Source organism: Simochromis diagramma, unplaced genomic scaffold (genome assembly GCF_900408965.1).
Source record: "Simochromis diagramma unplaced genomic scaffold, fSimDia1.1 OVJJ01000596.1, whole genome shotgun sequence".
Lineage (NCBI taxonomy): Eukaryota > Metazoa > Chordata > Actinopteri > Cichliformes > Cichlidae > Simochromis > Simochromis diagramma.
The window spans coordinates 19,334,044-19,355,098 of NW_024387245.1; the positions used below are offsets into that span (position 1 = coordinate 19,334,044).

A 21,055-nucleotide genomic window follows, 5' to 3' on the forward strand; every position below is an offset into this window, starting at 1 on the left:
GAACAAATACGAGACTAATTTACATTATGGATGCAGTAAGCCAAGAAAAAAAAACTTGTATAGATTTTGGAATCACTTCTGTCTGTTCTGTTTCAGCTATTATAAAGCAGACGGTTGGCCCTTTGGAGGGAGTAGTAGGTACAAGATTTATTCAGATATTTCTATTCAGGATTCTTTTTAGTGCCATGTCTCTCCCATATAAAATCACATGTGGTTGGCTTTGGACTTGACTCTTAAATACACTATGACTTGTGGCTTTAACTTTTCTACCACTTGACTCATGTTACAGACCTCATTTCCATTAATGAGCTTTGGGTAATGCCCACTGGAAGTTGAGTGGAACCACCCAAAGCTCTAACGAGACATGCACAGACATCTTCAAATGCTAGTGTCAGTGTTTTTGCATGGAGACTGAAGAAGCACTGCATGTTAAATAATGTCTTCCTGCTTCAATGCACGATTATGAAAATACCTTTTTCACTCTGTTACCAAAATACGCTGGTCCAGTACAAATTCAATTTGATGACACCGTGGCTGTGGATACTGTAAGAAGGGGGTAAAATAAATGAGACACACTTCCTCCCACTCTCTTTGTCTTCCCCTGTCCTCTGTTTTTCCCAAGGCCAGTGACTCTCATGACTCATACAGACAAAAAAAAAAGATGGAGGCCAGAGGGGCAGCTGGGCAGAGTAGGAGGGCAGCAGTGTGAAATGATAAAGAGAGTGACAAAGAGAAAGTCAGCTAACTCCAGCCTTTGGAATGACTGAATTGGCTGCCCTTCGTGGCCATTACACTATATGAATACTGGCTGTGTCTTTGCGCTAGCTTCTGTCCTACACTGGCCTCACTTTGTTCGCTCTTCACAAAGACCCAACTGGCCAGTATAGTGAAATCATTTCTCCTCCTGTTTTGGCTGAAGTTGTACACGGATGGAGACAACTGGAGTTTTTGCTAATAGTGGTTTTCCTCTCAGTTTTATCCTTGACTGTTTCCAAGCACGTACTTTTACTTTTCGATCTGGAAAACTCTATTATGGTTGAGAGGGCTGAGTTCACACAGACATTTTCTGATAAGTCAAATCAACAACAATTGAAGCAGCTGGAAAATATATATTATATTATATAGCTGCCCTATTTATTTTATATAAAATAAATAGCACAACTACTTCAGTTTTATTTCTGTAGTGCCAAATCATGACAACAGCCCCCCTTAAGGGGCTTTGTAACGTAAAGGCCCTGTAATAATAGGACCCTACATTAACCACACGTGACACACAGGCCCCACGACATCCATATCGTACGTAATGACATATTAAGAACAAAAAGCTCAGGCTTCATGTGAATTTCAGTGGAGCTTCATAAGATGTCACCTTTTACTACTACTACTGTTTTCTTGATCCTTTCAACAAGTTGTAACAATTTTAGTTCCCTTTGTCTAATATTCCACAAAAAAGGAATTCTGTTCCAAGTCCAGGAAAAGGATTTGTAAAAGGTGGTGTGGGATTTTACACGTGTGTACAGAGATAAGAGGAAGACAGTCAGTTTTCTATAGATTTAGTGGCCACTTTGCTAGGTGGCCAGTGCTAACTCCTTTGCTACATAGTTCCAGGTTGGCCCCTCCTTTTTGGTTCAAAGTTGCTCCAGATTTCTCAAATGCATATTCACAATGGGAATTTCCTGTCCCAGAATATCCCAAAGGGTGACTGATCTGGTGGCTGTGACGGATCTGGTGGCTGTGACGGATCTGGTGGCTGTGCAGGCCATTTGAGTGATCTCAATGCCAAAAAAGCTGTTTGAGATTATTTGAGCTTTGTCACAGTCTGTATTATTAGCTTTTTGTAGACCTTCAGGTAAATATCTATTCGAGAAAAATAAGTTTGAGAAAAAATAAAATCAAATAAAGTGTGACCTGGCATGGAGAGCTGCAGAGATTTTATACACACAAGTGACACAAAGTGCAAGTGAGTAAGCACAAAATCAAGATCATGTGCAATTATACATCAAGAACAAAAAAGGTCCAATTTCAAATAAATTTCAGTGCATCTCCAAGAGATATCACAGTGAACAAGAGTACTAATTTTTCAATCCTTTAAAAGTGGTTATTCCAGAAAAAAGAGCAGCATAATCAACACCTCTGTCTTTAAAACATTAGAAATTAGAGGCTGTAAAACTATGTCTTTATATTTAAAAAAAGAAAAAAACAACAACCAATTGGATGGTAGTTTAACATAAAATGGTAGTAAAACACGAGGAACATCGGTATAGTGTCCAGCTTCTTTAGGTGTTTCTTGATTGCATTCATAAAGAGCAGCGTATTTATTGCCTGGAGGGAAAAAATAAAGAATCTTAATGTAAGTTTTAGCTCTCTGTCTCCTTTTTAAATAAAAAAATTCAATGCATAATACTAAATACTAATATCTTGTGATAATTTCACTTTCAGCCCTTTTAGCAGCTTTTATCTTTCTCTTTATTTGAAAATAGAATGACCTTGGATTTTCCTCCATTTAAGTTGAGTTAAATGGGAACAACATGAAACGCAGACTGCAGCTATTTAAAGGCTTTCACTACTGTAAATAATAGATAACAGTGCCATCTGCATAAAAATGGAAAGCAGCATTTGATCAGTTGTCTTGTTAATCCAACCTTCAGTTGGGCTGTCATCGTAATGCCTATTAGTGACATTATATGTTTTTCTTAATATAATATAATGTAAATTGTACAGTTAAATAAACATAACACCAAAATGTATTCTGCAGGTTGGTGTAATACTGAATAATAATGTCACTAATAGGAACAGAACAGACTCTTTCTAAAAAACAACAGAGTTCCTACGCTGCTCCTGTTTGAGACTTTGTAAATAAATTCACACTCTTAAAGCAGTCAAATTGCAACACCTACATGGTTAAGATTAAATATAATGAGAACCGAACGCACAGGCACACAAAGCTTCAACGCAAAATCTTTTTATCTTTCTGCTTCTTTGGCTTCGCCTCTGCATGTGTTCACCTCAAACATTTTCCAGCTTTACTTCCTCCCTTGTCTCGCTCTCTCTCTCTCCTCCTCTCAGCAGCCACCTGTGCATCCTACAACTTCTCCTTCCTCAGTCCACAGGGCCTCAACTTCTCCTCCTCTCAGAGCCAAGCCCCCTTTTGGTCAGGTACTATCTACTTATCCTTTCCTTTCCCCCGCTGCCTCTGTTGTGTTCTCGCGCCGCATCTCTTGTAATTACATAATAAGCCTATGTACCTCGACCTCATTACTTCTTCTCTGTGGCACTCTTTTCATTAACAAGAACACTGTAGTTCTTCTCAGGATGACATTTCCTCATTAAATCAAGAAAAGAAAACCAATTTCCTCTCCAGTGATGAAACAAGTTGTCCTGCTCATTTGTCATTTTGTGGCAACAGCGTGTCACGCTGGAAACTGACCATCTCGCCTCTGTACATTCTTCACAACTAATTATTACCATTATGTTCAGTGTGACCTCGTCTTACAACCGTCACCCTCATACATAAACATGAATATTCATCAATACCAGTAAATAATAACTCTTGTTACGAATTCAGCGGTGTGCCATTGAGTTAATTAACTATGGCTCAACTCCTATTGTTATCAATTTTCAGTGTTTACACCTCGAGTGGTCAGCACAGCAGTGGCCAGGTATAACTTTGCAGCGCGAGACATGAGAGAGCTGTCACTGCGAGAAGGCGACATTGTCAAAATCTACAGCAAGATCGGTGGAGACCAGGGCTGGTGGAAAGGAGAAGCCAATGGAAGAGTAAGTAACTATGAGTAAAGTGTTTATTTGTGGATGGGAAATTGATCAGACCCAAGGCATAAAAGCCACCACTGGATTTAAATACCTTAATGTTGTAATATTTTGAGTTTGATCAAAAATGTATCCAGTTAGCTTTATTAAGTTAGAGATCTGCAAAAGAGAAATTCGGGGAAAGCATGTCCCCAAAAGTGCATTGATACATTTGACAATTTAACCAGTGATATCGGGGGGAAAAGGAAAAACAAAACAAAAAGATGTGGTTGAAAGACAAAAACTAGCTGCTGGGAAATGTGCCAGTTTAATAGGATGGCGGTAAAAGGGAATGTGATGTCAGCATTTTATTTTAGGAACGTTCCCTATTAGGCTGTAAATTTAGAGTTGTGCTGTGGAGCCAGAGGATCTACACAACTTGAGCGGTTGTAAAGCTAAACCTTACCACAGTCTGCTGTACAGCCTGGTGTAAAAATGCCATAGAGTCTAGTTTTGATTTTTATCTGTGTTTTCCCCACCTTACTTTCATTCCCTCGTGTGGATTGATGGAAATACGCTTTTAACTTTCTCCTATGAAACCATCTGCCTGCACACGCAGTTTCTTTGGATTGGTCTCTCTGTGATGTATGACCTTGATGGAACAGAAGTGGTAAAAAAGGTAATCTGTATTCAGTTGATGAAAGCTGAAACGTGCAGACTTTAAAAAAAAAAAAGCACATCTACACCTGGTAGAACTCAGCAAAAAAAAAAGTATTTGCTAATGCAGTGTGTACAGCAAATGCATTGAAATTTGTGTATCATATACTATGAAAACCAGGTCAACTACTTTAGCTGGTTGCAAATCTAGTCTGACAAAGCCTCTAAGTTTTCATGAAGTGAGCTGAAGTGTCTTGATTGCTGCTGTGTATGAGAAAGACATCAAGCTCACAAAATTAGATGCTATTTATTTCTACATTATGAAGAAATACCCACCGTAACTGGATGATTTGCTGAATGTAGTGGCTATTAGTGACGACATCAGAGCTGCTGTTTAATGGCTTTTTACGTCTGTTTTTACATTCTTGATATTTATAAGAATAAGATTTGACCTAGGTGAATAACCTAGTGCAACTGATGAGTATTCATTGTCCTTCCTTTGCTGTGTTAAACCCAAGAAAAGCTTGACTTCCCAGTTCCGTGTAGACATGACTTTGTGTAGCTTCTTATAAGGTGAAGAACGCAGTGTTGCAGAAGTCTCCATTCTGTGTCCAGCAAAGATAAGGAGCTCTCCCAGAGCCTATGCTAAGTAGATTATCATTTGGTTGGTGGTTTCTCCACAAAGACCCATTACATATTATGGGTTCTGTACTTTGATCATTTACTAGCACTTGTTCATTTTACAGCTGAAAGGTTTCTATTAGCTTTTTTGTTTTAATGTAGCTTCCTGGCTAGCTGGTTCTGTCTGGTTTCAAACTAAAATACGGCAAAATATGAATTGTTTTATTCCACGTGTGCACATGGGATGCGGTGGTCCCTGCAAATATATTTTCATTCCCCTGCTGTTGAATTAAAAATGACTATTTTGAAATCTTCACATATCACGCCAACCCTAACATTCATGTGGAGCACCACAGGCATCACAGCGATTAATTCAGCCAATATGCATGGTGCTGATCTGTGTTTATGGACAGTGCACATGCTACTAATTGAATCACGACTTAACTTGAGCACATAAAATGTTATTGCTTCTCTTTTTAAATTAAGACATCTGCTACTTTCAACTACCTCATTTCAGCATTTTAACACCCAGTCCAATTCAGGAAAATTAAGAGACTCAGGATGAGATTTTCTTTTGACAAAACATACCCAGATACAGACCTCAACAGGTATTAATGGATGTCTTTGTGTTGCTGTAAATACAACCTTTGTGTTTCTATTATCTCTGTTAGTTCAGTACATGCTTTACAATTCTAACAAGTAGGAGAAGTCGTAGCCTAGCAACAGCTGAAGTAGCATTTGAAGTAGCCTTCAAGTATTTTTTCAGAACAGAGGCAAGGCTGCTGCTGAGCTGTGCAGTTATCGGAAAATAGCGCACATCTTCTGCCAAAATAATATAGAGGAAAGAGCTCCGAGAGCTCTCGGCCTAATGTAGTCATGGTGCACATCCAATGGATTCACGGCATGTAAACAAAACAAAAAAAGCATATAAATGAACCCAATTAACATCTTTTGTTTATACTGGTTGATGTAAAATACTGTGTGTGTCTGATAATTACTGTTTCATGTTACAGATTGGATGGTTTCCTTCAACTTATGTGGATGAAGAAGGAGTGCAGTAAGGCTCAGATGTTGCTGGTCTGGCTCCCTTTAAATCAGGAACCATCTTCTATCTACTGTTCTCAGAGAAAATTACTCAGTCTCTCCAGGAAAACAACACAAGGGGAAAAAAACAAAACAAAAAAAAAACCCAACAAAGAACTTTTTTTGTTGTTGTTTTGCTGGATACTCATTTTTCAGCGAGTGTTTCTACTCTGTTTATCTTCAATTATGCATCAGCTTTTGTCTTTGCTGGATGTCCTGTTTAATTTCTGTACAGGGGGAAAAAAGGAAAAAATGGCTTGCTGTCTGTCAGCCTCTGTGTGCTCTGCAGAGACTTTACTGAGGACCGAGGACAGCAGAAACTGACTGCTGATAGCTTTACTTTGGGAAGAAAAAAAAAAAAGGCTCCCCTTTTTTTGCAGGTCTACGCGAGGTGAAATAATTGTACAGTATAGATAATTTATTGAATAGAGATTATCATCATTACTAATGATTATTGTGGGGAGTTGATTTTAAGCAAAGAATCTGATCCGAAAACCTAAAATAAGAAAAAAAAAGATGCTGTGTTTTTTATGTTGAAAGATTTTGCCTTAGTTGTCATGGTGATGCCTTGTGGGCTGACACCAGTGGAGGGAATCGACTTTGTTGACTGATTTTACTTCTCCATGTATGCATGTGCTCACATGTGGCCCACATAAACACGCACACGCACGCACACACAGACCAATGTACAGTATGGTGCCTTTGAAGAATGGGTGTTGCTTACTGAACCTCAACTCCAGCCACTCAAGAACATTGCCATGCTCAAAAATACTTCACTAAAAGAGGAGCTTGAGCCCCTGAAAACAAGATGGTGAGGCATTTATGTCCTAAATGGCCACTGGATGAACTCACTGGATGTGTTTTTCTTTTTTTCTTTTTTTATAGCCAACACAATGCCATACACAGTCTACAAGTGAGTCGTCAGTCAGATGGATACGAAAGGGAAAACTTTCAACTCAGCAGTCACGTCACACAGTCTCAGTGTTTTTCATGTGATTTTTCTTGCACAGAATCATGCTTCTTTTTTTTCTTTTTCTTTTTTAAACTGGACCAAGAATTTTTTTTATTGTCATTATTATTATTTAAAGCCAAATTTAGCTGTATTTCAGTGTCTGCACAGGATTTAATTGATTTGTGATTTTTCTACCTTGCCTTACTGTTTTCTAAAGAGTTGATCAGGTGATGGGATTGTATCCCCCTCAATTTAAATGTTCCTGTGTGAAAATTATTTTCGTGTTGTGCAGACTGATAAACAGTGTTTTAATCTGAAGAAAAACTGTGTGTGCTATAGACGTTAAACCACAGAAGATGTACTTAATCGCTTTGTGATTTTCTAGGGTTGCGGTGCTTAGTGTTTCCATTTATTTCCACTCATTTCTTCCTGCCATACACACTTAACAGATTTATAGCTATTTACACCACAGTGTGCTGGCATCAGTTTTTCTATTGACAGCACAAATGTACCAGGCAGCTTTCTGAATCTAGTATTGTACAGGTATTAATATTTTTTGAAATATTTGACCTTGGCAATTCTTTCTTTTAAAGGGTTCAGTTGTTATGGAACACGATCTACAGTAATGAAAGGCTTTCACTTCAGTCTTCTCATTTTCCAAAAAAATTACCATGTTGATATATGCGGACATTGAAAGGCAGTTGATTCTGTCGCTAAACATCAAGGACTCCTTCAGGGTCATGTACTTGTGCACCCGTGGGCCACTTAAAGTGCTGCTGCTTTTAATTTTATTCTCACAATGTCTGCTTCTGTAGTTTTACCATGGATCTCAAATTGTGCAGAAAGTAGGGATGTGACTGTATCCAACTAACCCAACTTCCAAGCCATCACTGGTGGTAAGAGTTAGGTCTCTGTCGCTGGGCAGATTTCAGTTAGGAGTTAGCAGTTTTCAAGCCCAGAGGCAGCACATCAGTTCAGCCATATGCGTTCCTGACATCATGGGGCTGCGCACTCTTAAGCTGAATGGTTGCCATTTTGACACAATGTGGGAGACCTAGTGTGAGTTAGAGTGGAAGGGGATAGAACAGGACCCACACAGGGTGATCTAAAAATAGCAGCAGCAGTGAATGAGGTCATGCTTGGTATTGATTCAGCACACACAACCAATAAAAAAGGCTTTGCTAAAATTTGAATGTATGTAGATGTTTATAATGAAGATTGCTTTCTTGCTGCAAATAGGTCAAAAACACAAGTCAGTCATTACAGCTTGAACCAACTTAACAAAAACCTTTGGAAGTAAAGTGCAAACACTGAGCACATCAGCTCTGGCTGGTTCACAAAGGCTTATGGAGCAGAGGATGCCAAAATGTTTAGATTAAACATGTAACTGTCTAAGATGTGAATTGTTCCAAAGGCCAAATGCCCTGGAAAAGACAAAGTCCTAGCACTGTGTAACGGGGACACACAGGAAGCCTCCTTTTTGTCTGGAATAAGGGGTTTGGGGGACATCAGCTGTAGTCACTTTTTTCTTTTGTTTTGTTTTTGTTTTTTTGTAGTGGATAAGAACCCATTGCATGTGGCTATTAATATTTCAACTCCTGTCAGTTCATCCTCAGAAAAAAATAAGTACTTACTCGTGTACATTTTTTGGATGGTTGAGTATTTCCAAATGAGGTCTATCATGAATAAATTTTTCTTTTGGTTTAAATTTGAGACTGGATTCTTTTCATTGTTTTATTGCAAAATTGTGTCACAAAACACCCAAACGTCAATCTCCAAATTCCACAGTAGAGTGAATTTCTGAATTAATGCTCTTTTATAGCTACATATTTTGATGATCTGCTTTATAGACATCCACCTAAATGTTGAAGGATACAATCTAATATGTCCAAGCCAATCAAATAACAGAACTTCCTTTTACTAAGATTATCTTAAAGCAATCACATTGAACAATGTTATCATAGACTGCTCACAGTGCATAGCTTTGAATTTAGTTAATTAAAGTCTCGGCAGGACTGCCACTACTGCATATTTTCAGTTTCAAGTTTTCAAACTGTCCTGAAACTTCTCTTTAATTGAGCTCGCTCTGAGTGTCACACTGCATATCCATATTTGCTGTTATACTCTGCTGGTGTGTGTTTGACCGGCCTGTGTCCATGGCTGGTGCTGGAAGGAGTGTGGCTGAGTCCCTCATTCAACGACATCACCTCAGTGCCATCAACCGGGCAGTAAGTGACCTGTGGGAGCTGACTGGCGCTCTGGCTTGTGTGACGGCTGACGGGGCGGCTGTCAGGAGGTGGCGCGTCCTCCCTGTTTGACATAAAAGTGGGATAGAGGGAGTTAAAGGAGCATTTCTACAGACAGTAAATGCAGAAGCTGGGCAAAAACGGGTGATTATTTGAACTGAAATACTAAAATATATTTGAAGTTACAGTTTAACATGTTTTGTTTGTTACTGTAATTAGTCCAAAACAGAAGAGAGTTATAAGAGTCCTCTAACTGGCAACAAATAAGCAATCTGGCTTTTACAAAAAATACTTTTTGTAAAATATTTTCTGGCTGTATAGGGGAGGTTCTCTCTGGGTACTCTGACTTCAGAGTGCCTTTCCCCTGCTTCTTACCCAGTGGCAGCTGAGATAGGCTCCAGCCCTCCTGCAACACTGAATTAGAGAATTGGCAGAGAATGAATGGATGCATGGATTGTAGATCCACTTTAACTGCTAAGCTTTCATAGTATGAATGTCTAGCTTTATTTTCAGGATAAGCTTATTATTTGGGCGAATATGCCCCCATCCAACCAAATTCTCACTAACTTTACGTTCAAAGGAGAAAGCCACTGCATCCAATGGACTTTCAGACATTATTTCCTTCAGAAAGGACCACCTGTGAACAATAATAAAGTCCAAACCAATACTCCACTAGAATCATTAAATACTGGCTTTTTTGCTGGCCCAAAACAAATCAACACAAGTTGTTGGTCTGGCTGTACTTTCAAAACAGATGGATAGAACAGCAAGTGTAGACTTTGGAGCAGTTTGCATATCATAGCTCAAAAACCAACATGGAATGAAAAACTATAGGATGTCTATGTTGGAATGTTCTACAGCTTTTGTATTTAACCTTGAAGGCTTTTAACATATCAGAATTGTCATATTCCAATATGTTTAGTATGTCAGTAGTTTTACAAGAGCAAGCACATCGAGGCATAGATTAACCAGCTCCAGTGTAGCAGCAGCTACAAAGAACAAAACACTGCACATGAAGGCTCATCTCTTATCAGAACAGAACAATAATATTGCCATTGGATTTAGCAAATGCAGTGCTCTGGAAAGGAGGGCTGTTAGCATTATTACTGAACAGTTTTTGTGCTGGGATCCTAAATTGATTTATTTCTATTTGGAAACGCTGGCAAGCTCAGTGTGTTGTTTCAGTTTGAAATATCAACGTTAAAATATATAAGAGGCAATGCTGCAAATACTAGCTTTTTAATCTCCTCAACATTTGTTTAGGCTTATAAGGTTAGTGGCTAAAGTAGTAATGTAACCTACATTACTGTCAGTGGTTTGGGTTATGCTTATTGTGAAGGATATGAACAGTTATATCTCTGCATTCATCAAAAATAAAAGGAATGAAATCATTTTGGAAGAAATAATGGGATAAAAATGTAAAGTGTTTTAGTACAGCCCACTTTAAACACATTGTGGTATTTATGAAAAATAGCAGTCTTATTTTTTAGTTGCCTTCTATATATTTGTTACACACACACACACACACACACACACACACACACACACACACACACACACAGTGGACATACACTATTTACCGAGCAAAATAATGTTTCCCTGTAGGTAAAAGCAGAGATCTTTGTTGTTTTTGCCTATTTGGAGGCTCTTCCCAGGGGTCCCTACTTTCACAGCAGACCTTGCTTTAACTTTCTCCTCTTCTACTAAAGCATAACATTCACTCTGGTGGTGGTTTCAACCAGCAAACACTGACAACAGCATACAGAAGCATACAATCTCTCCTCGTCAACACTGCCAGCTTCCAAGCTTAGCTACTTTGCATTCTGCATTTATGTAACTTTGAAATACCAGCTGGAATCTGCTTTTCTGTCAAAGAAAACATCCTCACACCTATCGAATTCGGAATTTTCTTCTCTCCTGTGCTAGCCAAGGTTTTTGTCGGTAAAGGGAATAAACTTACCCTGGTTTAGCAGAAATGGAAAAATTGGGCAAGTTTGGCTCTTGGGTGTGTTGGGTGTAGCATCCTATGAGGGAAAAAAAACTGCCCTGACCTGAATGTGTACTAGTTTAATTAAACTCTAATTAGTATCTTATTTCCAAGGTATTCCCACACCTACTTTATTCTACTAGTGAAACCATTTCGCTCATAATTTATATAAAGGCTGATTTGAAAACTGTTAACCTGCATACAGAATTAGCTGCAGAATTAGTTATTAATGGATTCATACCTATTGTTTTCTTCTGTGCTTCTATTCATTTTCATTCTTCCTGCATAATAATGTATAATTAGAATATTTTTTGATGTTTTTAAAAAAAATCTTTATACAAAGGGTTTGTTTCTTTTTAAAATGACTTCTTTATATCTGCTGTAATTAATGTAACACTGCTTTACACACTGAAGCCTGGATTATTTGATCTAGGATTATTTATGTTAAGCCTGGATCAAATGAGTCAACTTGGACAGGCTTCAGCCCCCTGCAGGCCGATAAATAGGTTGACGTGTATTTTTGTCAGGTAGATTGACTCCAAATGCAAGGTTTTGCTTGATATTTGCTTGATGTCTAAATAAGCAACTGTTGCTTTCAAGTTTAAGTCACACTGTTCAATCTACCAATTTCATCCTCAGTTATAGGATCACTGTAGTCAGAAGTATCTGTCCAGCAGCAGTGCTCCCAGTGCTTTGATTCAGTGTGAAATGCTACATCTCCCATGTTTTGGCCATGATGGAGAGCTGAGTCACTATTTTAATTGATATGATTCTCCCTGTGACTAATCTGAACTTTTCAAGCTGCTTTCTTTACTTTTTATCCAGAAAACTCAAGTACCCAGTGGATTTGACATTAACTATAGTTGTCATCACTCAAGTTATTAGAGATTTGCCATTTTCCATCTATTAACATTTCTCTCTGATGACTTGTTCATGTGAAACGTGTTGAACCTCAGTATGTCACAGATATGGAAAACCGTGTATAAGTATTGTAGCTTGAAGTGCTTCTCTGTCTCCTGCGCACAACACTGTCCTCCCACACTGACACTGCACTCGTTTCAATGTCTACTTTGAAAGCATGTGGGCTGTTTTCAACTGCATATGAACCACAACTCCAACATTTCTTTCTTTCTTTCTTTTTTTTTTGTCTTTTTGGTGAGACAATGTTTATTTGCAACAGGAGAAATCCTTTCAGAGATGTCAGAACATGAGGTCATCTGCAGAACATTGCCCCTAGAGTAGCACTGCGCTTGGTGTCCCACATGCCCTTTTTAACTAGTTACGCAGTTTTCACTGTTCCAGGGGCAGGGGAGAAAACTCCACTAAAAATAATAACCCAGAAATGAACAAATTGGATTTTCTCACATGTGGATTTTTAAACCATGAAAATATTTTCACAAAAAAAGGCTAAAAAACTAGAGGATTCGCAATTTGCAGAGGTCTACTGTAGATTAAAAAAATGTAATTAATGGGAAAATTAGAGGTAGCGACAACAAACAAGATTTGGATTAAAACTTTCAAAACTTGCCCCCATTTCCAAGTAGGTGTACTGTTGAAAACTGTATGGTCTGGCCTACCAGAAGTGACGGTCCAAACATCAAAGCCTTTTTTGAACATTCCTGCCAAAGTACAAAAAAAAAACCCCCAAGAAAATGTAACAGGAATTACATAGGTAATAATGTGAAAAAATAGATACATCCTGTGCATGGTTGATGTATTTGAAATGTAAACGCGTTAGAAGAGAGTTACCTGTCTTATTTAAACCTCTGACATCAAGGGCATGGTGTTCTCTCTGCTGCTGAGGTATATGGTGTCATCGTGCTAAGATCTGAAGAGCTCTCTAAGGCCTCAAGTAAAGACATTGTTGATGCCTGTGAGTCTTTCATGGGATTTAAAAATAGCTCCAAAGTATTTTAAACAGCAGACATGTTTGACGCAGACCAAAGGCAGCTTTTCTGGAAAGGGACTTTGTACGAACTGTGAAGCATGTTGCTGTTATGATTTGGAGTTGTTCTGTTGCCTCAGGGAACAGACAGCTTGCAGTCATTGATTTAGCCATGAATTCTGCATCATCAAAGACTGCTTAAAGATGATGTGAGGCCATCTGTCCAAAAGCTGGAGCTGGACCTTAGGATAATGATCCAAAACAGGCTAACAAGTCCACCAAGGAAGGTCTTAGAAGGAAGGAATGGAGGGTTATGGAATGGCCGGGTTTAAGTCCAGATTTGAATCCCACTAAAATGTTGTAGACAGGGAAATTAGCGTATCCTTCAATATATTGGACAATATGCTGAGAAAAATCTTAGCAAGCATTTTCCAGGCTGTTGCCTCACAGCAATAAGGTTCTGGGTTTGAATCCACCATCTGGCTGAGGCCTTTCTGTGTGGAGTTCACATTTTTTCCTGTATCTGCACTGGCTCTCTCTGAGTACTCAGGCTTCTTCCCACTATCTAAATACATGCAGTCAATAGGGTTAGATGATTCTAAACAGGACTATGAATGACACTGAATGGATAAGCAAAAAATGGATGGATGTATTGAACTCCATTCTCTGCATATTTATTTCAATATTTGTGGGACACATTTTATTTTACTTTAAATAATTCGGTTTTCTTTAAAAGTGCTTTTAGATGGTTTACATGCCAGTGTTTAATACTGCCTTACATTATGCACTTTGAACATCCTCTGCTTTTGAAATCTGCAGAGAGTTACAGAGGATGGCAAAGTTTTACAAAATCTTTTCAAGCCAGTGAAATGATGTATTTGGAGGTAGGATTGACTGACGCTAATAGCGGGGGAAGTTAGCCTTCGGGGCTTTCTACCCGAAAGCCTTTAGGCTATCAGGTAAGATAAAAGCAAAAAAGTAAACAAATCCAGCAGGTTGTGCAAAAATGGGCCAAACGCACGACTGTCACCCATGAAAACAGTTCTACGTCAAGTTGAATTTGGATTCGCTGAGGTGAAATTGTGAATGAGTGATTCAGAAAGCATTATTTTCATACATGGATTTTACCACCATAGAGTCTGGATCTTACCCCCACTGGAGACCTTTGGGATTTGCTGAAGACAATTTTTGTGTTTTGACTGTCCAAACCTTAATGCAATTCTGTGGAGTGTATATTACCTACAAAATATAACCTCTAAAATAACACATATGTTTACATAAACCTTGATCAGACTTTGGGCTAAAAATGTTTAGCTTACTGGGGATTTAAACATTATATACACCAGTACTCACTGCTATAACATTTTTTTTCTTTCAATAGCTATCTATTTATGATCTGTCACAAAAAAAAGGCAATCAATGGAATTAAATTTTTGTTTCTAGTCTTTACCCTAAGCTATAATTAGGGTGCAGAAGTCAGTGATCTTATGTACTGATCCTCCATAAAGCAAAGAATATTATTTTAAAAGCTTTTGCTTGAAAAATGCAACCATGTTCCACATGTTTCTCTGTTTTTTTAGTAGTAAAACAGTACTTACTAAACCACATTACCTTGCACTTTGTCAGGCTTTCTCTATATCAAATAGGAAGTCTGACATTCCTTCCAAAATTAAAACTCTCTAAATTATAATTACAAAAGGCTGCAGAACACAATTGAATATGTAGTCCCCTAAGCTACTAAACCACAAATACAAAATTGCAAAAGATTGAGCATTAAAGTTTGTTATTTAAAAAAAATAAATAAAAATTTAATGGTGTAGCGTGGAGGATATTTCAAAGACAGATCTGAGAAACTGCTCCAGACACTTGTGGTACCCACTGCCGTTCTGTATGTTTTAAAAGTTATAAGGTCAGCATGTGTACACCTTGATTTAAGGTGTTGAAAAAAAAAACTGCATTGTAGTGATGAATGTGGAGAACAGGAATTGAATCATAACATTTTGCATTATATGATAACCCGACTGCAAGGTTTAGGATTAATGGTCAACCTCTAACATTGGAGAGGGGAGTGAGACAAGGCTGTGCCTGGTCTCCTCTTCTCTTTGCTATATTTCTGGAGCCACTAGCCCAATATATAAGGCAAAACAGAAAAATCACGGGTGTTACAATAAATGAGGTGGAACATAAAGTAGCATGCTATGCCGATGATGTTCTCTTATTCCTAAAAACACCTGATGAGTCTCTGCCGGAGGTAATGAACTGTCTTAAAAACATTGGCCCAATAACAGGATATAAACTGAATATAAGTAAAACTGAAGCCCTTCCCTACAATTATAGTCCATCTGAAAAGCTCAAACAAGCACATCCACTGAAATGGAACACAGACTCAATTAAATACCTGAGGGTAACACTTACTAAAGATACAAAAAAACTATTTGACAAAAATTACAACCATTTATATCAAAGAGTCAAAGACGACCTTACAAAATGGAATCATATCCCACGTCTGAGCATAAGCTCTAGAATAGAAACCATCAAAATTAATGTTTTACCAAGATGTTTATATTTTTTTCAGACCCTCCCACTCCAGATTAATCAAATAGATTCTATTGAATGGGATAAAACGATCTCTAGATTTATATGACAAGGGAAACGACCCAGAATACGATACAAAACATTACAACTGCCCAAAGAGTACGGCGGCTGGGGCCTACCATGTTTAAAAAAATACTATACTTCAGCAATGATCAGGGCAGTGTTGCACTGGTGCGATCCCTCATATGTAGCGGCATGGAAGGAAATTGAATGCAAAACAATAACCAATATTTATATACAGGCAGTTCTAGCAGATAGAAATCTACAGGACTACATTTCCAAAATAAGAAATCCTTGGGTAAAGGCCACACTAGGGGTTTGGAAAAAGATTACTTTTTTAGTGAATTTTGAGTATGAGAAATTTGTAAAACACTGGGGAAAATGGCTCCGCTATATGTGAGTTCTATAAGGCCAGATATCGCTGATATTCATCATTGAAGGAATGGTTGCTTAAATGTTTGTTTATTTTCTAATAACATGTACTAATGCTATGTCACCATCTGCTACTGAGTGTGTTGGCTTTTCAATTGCCCTGTCTCTGGATGTATATAGTTACAAACTATCTATCTGTACATATGTTTCTTTGTTTGTGTGTTGTGTTCTGTTTGTTCCTTTTCTTTCTCTTGTTTTCATACCTGCATGAAGGAAAAGTACTTGAAGTGATGGCGGTCATCCAGACTACTGTCTATGAGTCTTAGAACAAAGGAAGCCATCAAATACTGTACATTTTATTTTATGCATAACTTCGATAAACACTTAAATTACAAAAAAAAGAAAAAAGAATCATAACATTTTTTTTTTTTAAAAAGCTCTGGTGGAGAAGAGATATGTTACCACATGGAGTGTCATGTCATTTTTTCCCCCTATACTTTTGTTGTATTTGCATGTTTCTTGTTTGGTTTTAATTGATATCTGGGATTTATATTCTATTCTTATCTGAATGGCTTTGATGTGTGTTGTTTAATATCTTACAGTTTAATTGCCTCTCTGCCTGTTAAAGCTCTGCCGTTGGTGTCATGGTTTCGGTTTTGATTTAAAAAAAAAAAAAAAAAAAAACGTACATCACACAATGTACTATCCAAATGTTCACAGCACGCTGGTAAAATTCAGCACTAATAGAAGCTGAAGTTTAGCAAAGTAAGTTATCTGCCCATCATCATCATCTTAAAATGCACTGCTGCATCTGCACTGTACCTGATGTCATTGGAAAATTCCTTCTCATAGCGACGTCTGCTGCTCAACTTCCAGTACAGAAGCACAACAAAGACCAGGAAGATAAAGATGAGGAGCAGGGAACCAACAATGGTGCCAACTATCACAGCAGCTCTGTTTGGAGCTGCAAAATAAGTATGAAAAACATTAAATTATTCACCCTGAAGTTCTGTTTTAACATCTTGTTTCAAAGAAATAAAAGTATAAAAACTGTAATTCCTAAACAGTTAATTGTCATACTTTTGTTAAACCCCTTTCCAAGCAGAAAGTCTACAGTTCAGTCACATCTTGATTGATTTGAACTGTGCCTCTGTACACCAGAGGCTAAACTGTGATGTTATCCAATTACTTATGGGCCTCACTCTGTGTCTGCCTGTACTTGAAAATGGTTTATGAATTTCTGATTTTCTTGAGTAAATGGTTTGAACTTGCATATCACTTTAGCTTGGCTCTACAAAATGCTTTCTAACACATCTCTCCTTTCACACACTAACACATGCAAAGTGCTTGGCTGATATACTTGATATACTCATGAGAAGCTTTTCCAAGTAAATTAACTTACAGCCATCGCTCACCTGTTATAAACATGGCAATCCCTTGGGTTTCCAGCAGAATATTGCTGACTCTGTTTAACCGTAGCAGTATTTTAGCATAGCTAAGAAAAAGTCAAGTCAAATTATTATTCTAAACACAGAAGGGCTCTCTCTCTGTGGCAAATAATGGATAAGCGGAAGGTTTCTAAGGTGACGGTGCATGGTACTCAAAAATCCTTTGCAGAAAGTGCAACAGTTGTATTCAAAGCATGATCAGGCACACCGAAAGTAAGCACACCATCCAAAGATCAATACATTAAGTAGCAGTCCACCTCTCAGGAGGAGAAACAACTCCTGGCGTGGGATGAAATATATCCGGATTTTATGGTGGATGCTTGAGGTTTGTAGTGTTAGCACACAGGTGTGTGAAAGGAGACAAACAGGGGAAAGAATGATACTGCAGTGTATCAAGCTCACAGTGAATGATGATTTTACTTTCACCCTGACCAAGGAGAAGTACCACTCCAGTTTTCATAGAGATATGCTACGTGGCATGCGTCACCCTGTGGTTGGCACTCTTTGTGGAGAAGGATTCATATTGCAGCAGGACAATGGGCCCAAAACACCTCAAAGCCATATCATGGATGTTTCATTATTGCACACTGAAACATTGTCAGATCATGCTGGGACATCAATGCCTGTCAGATTTTGAGTGCTGTTATCAGATCAGGAAATTTTTGATCTCAAGTTTACTGGAGAACACAGTTGTGCTTTAAATTATGTCCCCATTGCCAATAGTAGACCAAATCAGTGTAGTCCAATGAAAACTACACGTAGGTTTCCTGAGACTTGGATGTAAAAGCATGAATGTATAATAATATATTTCCTGGCAGTTAAAAAATGCTAGTTTTATACTGTTTCTACCTGCTTTTATTACATAATATGCCACTAATTATGCTGCAAATCCTTGGTTGAGGGCCACGAGCCTAAGGGTTGACACTTCTTGTGTAGGACAGAAGCCTGCACTTGGAATAAAAATGAATGACTATGAATGATTCACTGCTCGAAGCTTAACATCTAAGCACTTATTCAAGGGGCTCTGGACCTGACGAGATGCATTGGGGCCTGCTCCAAAGATCATAAGGCCCAAAGAGAAACTCGTGCTATGGATCCAATGGATGCAGATGGTTGTGTGAGTCTTAAACTAAATGATGATCTCATCTGTACTGGCAGGCTGTAACACAGACTGTACTTCCCACTGGTGCACTCACTGTCAACAGATTCATTGCCTGTGAGACTGCTCTGCTATACCCCTCATATCTGTCTTGTTTAGATGTATTACTGTACATAGATTGCCCTCATTTAAGGCATCTCACTTAAAATTGGTTAGCGTTTCTGCTTGTATTTAATTAGTCCACATATTTTTTTTGACACGGCTTTTGCTTTGTTTCATCTGCATTGTAGAAAGCCAACAGGGTCTGCAGACCTGCTGGCAGCAGAATTATCATAACTTTACACTTGTGTGAATTTATGATTTAACACCGGAAAAAGTTAGCGATGAAAAACAGAAGGCTAAAACTTTCAGCGAATAAATGTTTTTCTTGTCACGGAAAGCGTCCCTCTCCCATCATCGTTAGACAGCATAAAAGGAACGTCACACTAATGTTACAGTGTGTGAAAAGCACAGCAAAGAGGAGATTTTGGCACAGCTACAAAGAGAGGAGATTTAAGAGGATGAACTCGAACATCCACGTCTTTCATGATCTGATGTGTGCGTCATGTGAACACAAGCAGTCTGTGTGAGCGTGCTTTCTTACGTTTGTTGGCTTTCAGGTTCAGCGTGCAGCTTTCTACTCCAACAGCATTGTTTGCTTCACAAAGGTAGATCCCTGCAAAGCTCTCTGAGTGGTTGCTGATTTTCAGCTCTCCGGTCACACTGTCTGGGAAAATGAGCACGTGCCAACAAGCATAGATTCATTCAGGGTATACATACTGTACATTATAAGGCGCTCAAATGAAAATTGATCAAACTGCCATCTCTACATGAAAAAACTAAAAACATGAAGCTCATTAGTATGCAGGTTTGGAGCAGATTTTCATTACGTATGCATGCAAGCAGTGTGTTTGTTGTTCCCTGCTTATATAAGGCACTGATCAATGTAGTTTGCAGTAAATATGTTTGGGAAGAACAAGGAAATGTTTCTAGTTGAAGAGTGAGAACTAATGTGGAGAAATGCAAGTAACATGGTAAAATGCTACCATTATAATAGTCTTGCTTGCAATAAGCTACACGGTTTATGTTATTATCAAATATTGCCACCCAGGAGTTTTGCCATGTAAGCAATCAATGAAAAAAAATGTATTTTTTTTGGAAAAAAGGTGACAAAGTTAGCAAATAATAGACGCTCACAAAGAAAATGATTTTCATTGAGTTTTTGCTCACACAGCATCAAATAATACAGTGCCTCAGTCCCAAGGCACCTGCCCCCCACCCCTCCAAACCTCCAACACACGCATATACACACACATAGATTCTCGAGCATGCACGTATTCTCTTTGATGTGCAGTATCATTGTGACATCAGCAGAGGTCACACTTACTCTGTGCGGCTCCATCAGCGATCGAGCCAGCTCTTTCTCTCCTCCATGTGTATTTTAAGGGAGTGGAGCCTTTTGCAGACTCGCAGTGCAGAGACACAGGATTGCCAATCAGTTCCCCTCCCTCCACCCAGCACTTAGGTACAGACGGCTTCGCTGAAATCATACAACAAATGGATAATTTTCCATTTCCATTTCCATTCTATTTCTTTCCCTTTCAAAGGAAAGGGAAAAGAAAAAGAAATAAAACAGCACAGCTTTATAGCTTTAGAATGAAAAAGGGGGAACCTTTTTGAGTTTTGCCACATATACAAACAATACAGAGGGTTTTCTTGTTTTTGTTTTCCCACTCAGATATGCTATAAAATCTATGAATCACCCCAAAAAAGCACATCTCCAAGACAAATTAATGTTTCAAATCTTTATGGAGTTAAAGCTTGATGGCTAATGATGGCAAGGCTGAACAATTTAGACACCAATGCCATCTTGTTGTGAAGAGATGTGAGAGGGTCGAAATTGCTACCCATTAGGGTGAGACTGAAAATGTTACACAATACTCTGAGCATGTTGCACATTTGCACAATTTAGATAGTGAAAGAAGATTTACAAAAATCTGTCCCCCAATTTCTCCAGATATTTTTTTCAAACGACTTATGCTATACACGATCGCACAAGAAGTCTAATCTATAAAATGAATTGCTGGCTCTCAGGACTGCCTTGTGTTGCTGTCAGCAAGAAAATAGCTATGGGTTATCTACTGACATATAAGAGTGTATGGATATTTATTTAACAATGTGTACGTTTCATTGAGGAGGGAGGTGATGTTATCTGGAATTTTAGAACACTTAAATGCTTCTTGGAAAATATTGGAGAAATAACTCAGGCTGTGGTAGATATAGGTAGGTAATTTGGTCCCAGGTTGGATAGATTATGTTCTTCA

At 38.3% G+C, this 21,055-nt stretch overlaps 2 protein-coding genes across 15 annotated transcripts in view; one reads left to right on the top strand and one right to left on the bottom strand.

Moving 5' to 3' along the window:
* The window catches only part of vav2 (vav 2 guanine nucleotide exchange factor), a 202,265-nt gene extending 195,755 nt beyond the window's left edge, over positions 1-6,510 (top strand). For 6 of the 14 annotated variants that reach the window (XM_040000307.1, XM_040000311.1, XM_040000309.1 and 3 more), the window contains 4 exons: positions 97-138; positions 3,067-3,156; positions 3,623-3,777; positions 6,039-6,510. In XM_040000307.1, the coding sequence (XP_039856241.1) occupies positions 97-138; positions 3,067-3,156; positions 3,623-3,777; positions 6,039-6,086 (335 nt within the window). In that variant the 3' untranslated portion in view covers positions 6,087-6,510. The remainder of the gene's footprint in view (positions 1-96; positions 139-3,066; positions 3,157-3,622; positions 3,778-6,038) is intronic. The other 8 variants (XM_040000315.1, XM_040000318.1, XM_040000319.1 and 5 more) reach the window with 5 other exon arrangements.
* A 2,366-nt stretch (positions 6,511-8,876) lies between these two features.
* The window catches only part of vsig8a (V-set and immunoglobulin domain containing 8a), a 77,886-nt gene continuing 65,707 nt past the window's right edge, over positions 8,877-21,055 (bottom strand). Inside the window, exons 4-7 of the mRNA XM_040000322.1 lie at positions 20,119-20,271; positions 19,336-19,458; positions 16,968-17,109; positions 8,877-9,370 (exon numbers count right to left, since the gene is read on the bottom strand). Of these exons, the coding sequence (XP_039856256.1) occupies positions 9,154-9,370; positions 16,968-17,109; positions 19,336-19,458; positions 20,119-20,271 (635 nt within the window). The 3' untranslated portion in view covers positions 8,877-9,153. The remainder of the gene's footprint in view (positions 9,371-16,967; positions 17,110-19,335; positions 19,459-20,118; positions 20,272-21,055) is intronic.